This window comes from Rutidosis leptorrhynchoides, chromosome 1 (assembly GCF_046630445.1).
Source record: "Rutidosis leptorrhynchoides isolate AG116_Rl617_1_P2 chromosome 1, CSIRO_AGI_Rlap_v1, whole genome shotgun sequence".
In the NCBI taxonomy this organism is placed as follows: domain Eukaryota; kingdom Viridiplantae; phylum Streptophyta; class Magnoliopsida; order Asterales; family Asteraceae; genus Rutidosis; species Rutidosis leptorrhynchoides.
The window spans coordinates 538972338-538974471 of NC_092333.1; the positions used below are offsets into that span (position 1 = coordinate 538972338).

The 2134-nt window shown below is 36.4% G+C and overlaps 1 protein-coding gene across 1 annotated transcript; it reads right to left on the bottom strand.

The window, feature by feature from the left end:
- Nucleotides 1-1174: 1174 nt before the first annotated feature.
- Nucleotides 1175-1834, bottom strand: LOC139842796 (uncharacterized). The gene is made up of 2 exons (XM_071832903.1): nt 1700-1834; nt 1175-1564 (listed from the first exon to the last, which is right to left on the bottom strand). Exons 1-2 carry the CDS (start codon nt 1832-1834, stop codon nt 1175-1177), a joined length of 525 nt encoding a protein of 174 aa, XP_071689004.1.
- Nucleotides 1835-2134: the final 300 nt, after the last annotated feature.

Genomic DNA, 2134 nt, shown 5'->3' on the forward strand with positions numbered 1-2134 from the left:
TCTTCAATCGACGCTCGTATTTTTCTGTCTTAGAATCTGGTGATTGATCTAGTCCTTTTGATCAACAACACGATCCCTTTTGTAACTTAACTCTTTTACCAATTAAGAAATTTGGTACCAGATTATAAGACAGAATAGTAAAGTTTAAGAACAAGAACTTATTGGAAATCATTCTCCAATTATAGAAAAACTCTTATTACAATCATCCTATTACATCCCTATTTATAGTTGATTAACCTTGTCCATTAAGTTAATCAAGTCTAGTCTAGAATAATCTAGGATAATAAAGTCTAGAATGTATTAGAATAGCCAAGTCTAGAATCTATTAGAATAATCAAGGAAGAAGCAAAATTGAAAACTATGACGGCTAGCCCACTTGTTATCCGTTCACGTTCCACCTCCTCAAATCCATTTGAGATATAATTTCACAAAATAAACCTTTAACTATTACTTTATGTCAAGATTGGTCCAACAGTATGCACGCTTTTTTGTTGTATGTTTATGTATGTATGCGTATGTAGGTATGCACATATGCTTGTATGCGTGTAGTTGTTTAAATATGTATGGGTGCTTGTTTGTACGTAGGTATGTTCTATGCATATATGTTTTCCTTGTGTTTAGGTACGGTTTCATGTATGTATGTATGTATGTTGTTTTAGATGCTTAGGTGTGTGTTTGTGTGTCCGCATGTGGTCATTTTTATCTATTGTTCTTTTAGCATGGCTTTTTGGATCCTTAAGCTCCGCTCTCCACCTTTTTTATGGCTCTATTAAGTAAGACAACATCAAGCGTCTATTTATTGGCGACTTATTGGCGCTTAAAGCCTAAATTGAATTCCAGGCATGATCTTAAATCCATGAAAATTTATTTCTACCATTTTCATGGCGTTATTATTATTTTATTTTATTTTATTATGTATATATGAATATATATATATATATATATATATATATATATATATATATATATATATATATATATATATATATCTTTTTTTAATTTACTTATTTATTTATTTTGGCCGGAGGTCCGTTTGGAAGCAATCTCTTTACCCGTCGAACAGAGAGAGGGACGACCTTCTCTACTCTTGGAGTGTTACACTCGGGGTGGAGAAATGACTTCTCTTTATTCAAGGATAGAGGAAGGATTGTCTACGTCTCACCTCCCCCATACCTCACTCATGTGGGATTGTGTTCTGTTGTTGTTGTTGTTGTACCCGACCCGCCCCAAAAAAGGAACGTCTTACACTCTCAAGTTTTTTTAAAACACATGGCGGGGCGCGGAAGAGCGAAAAGTAGTACAACGGGAGACTATTTAGCACCGATTTCACAAGGGTTAAACGTCCACCAAATGACACCGATCTAGCCCTCCAATCCGAAAGTCTTTTCTCAAATTTATTGATTACCGGTTTCCAACTGTCCAACTTCTTCATATTCGCACCAACGGGAAGGCCTAAGTAGATAAATGGGAGTGAACCAACATTGAAACCAAAGGAATTTGCCATGCTTTCGACCTCACCCTTATCAACCCCGACCCCGAATAGGTTGCTTTTATGGTAGTTAACCTTAAGCACGGAAGTTAACTCAAAGCGCTTGAGAAATTTCATAAGATTTTGAATATTACCCTCACTCCAAGCACACACAAAAATCGTATCATTCGCATATTAGAGATGTGATATAGGAATTTTATCATATCCCACCTCCACACCCGAAAACAAACCATTCCTTACGGCTGATTTGTTAAGAGCATTTAGACCTTCCGCCGCTGATAAGAAAAGGAAGGGAGATAACAGATCCCCTTGCCTTACCCCCCGTTCTAGATTGAATTCTCTCATGGGTGATCCATTAACAAGGACCGAAAGTGAGGCCGACATGAAACAAGAAAGAATCCACTTTTTCCACTTTGCCCCAAAGCCCATTATGCTCATGATTTCCATTAAAAAAATCCAAATTTAGGCAATCGAACGCCTTCTCGAAATCGACTTTAAAAATTAGACTTTTCAATCTTTTGTGCTTTAAAAATTGAAGTGTCTCATTTGCAATTAACGTACTGTCTAAAATATTCCTACCCCTTATAAATGCACTTTGCTCATACCCGACAAGGTTCGGAACTACTTTCCTAAGTCGGTTAGAAA

Bases quoted from the DNA above. Each gene is read 5' to 3' on its own strand.
- LOC139842796 (XM_071832903.1), bottom strand. From the start codon at position 1,834: ATGAGAGAATTCAATCTAGAACGGGGGGTAAGGCAAGGGGATCTGTTA. The intron at 1,565-1,699 runs GTGGGATATGAT...TCCGTGCTTAAG, and splicing joins GTTTGTTTTCGGGTGTGGAG to GTTAACTACCATAAAAGCAA.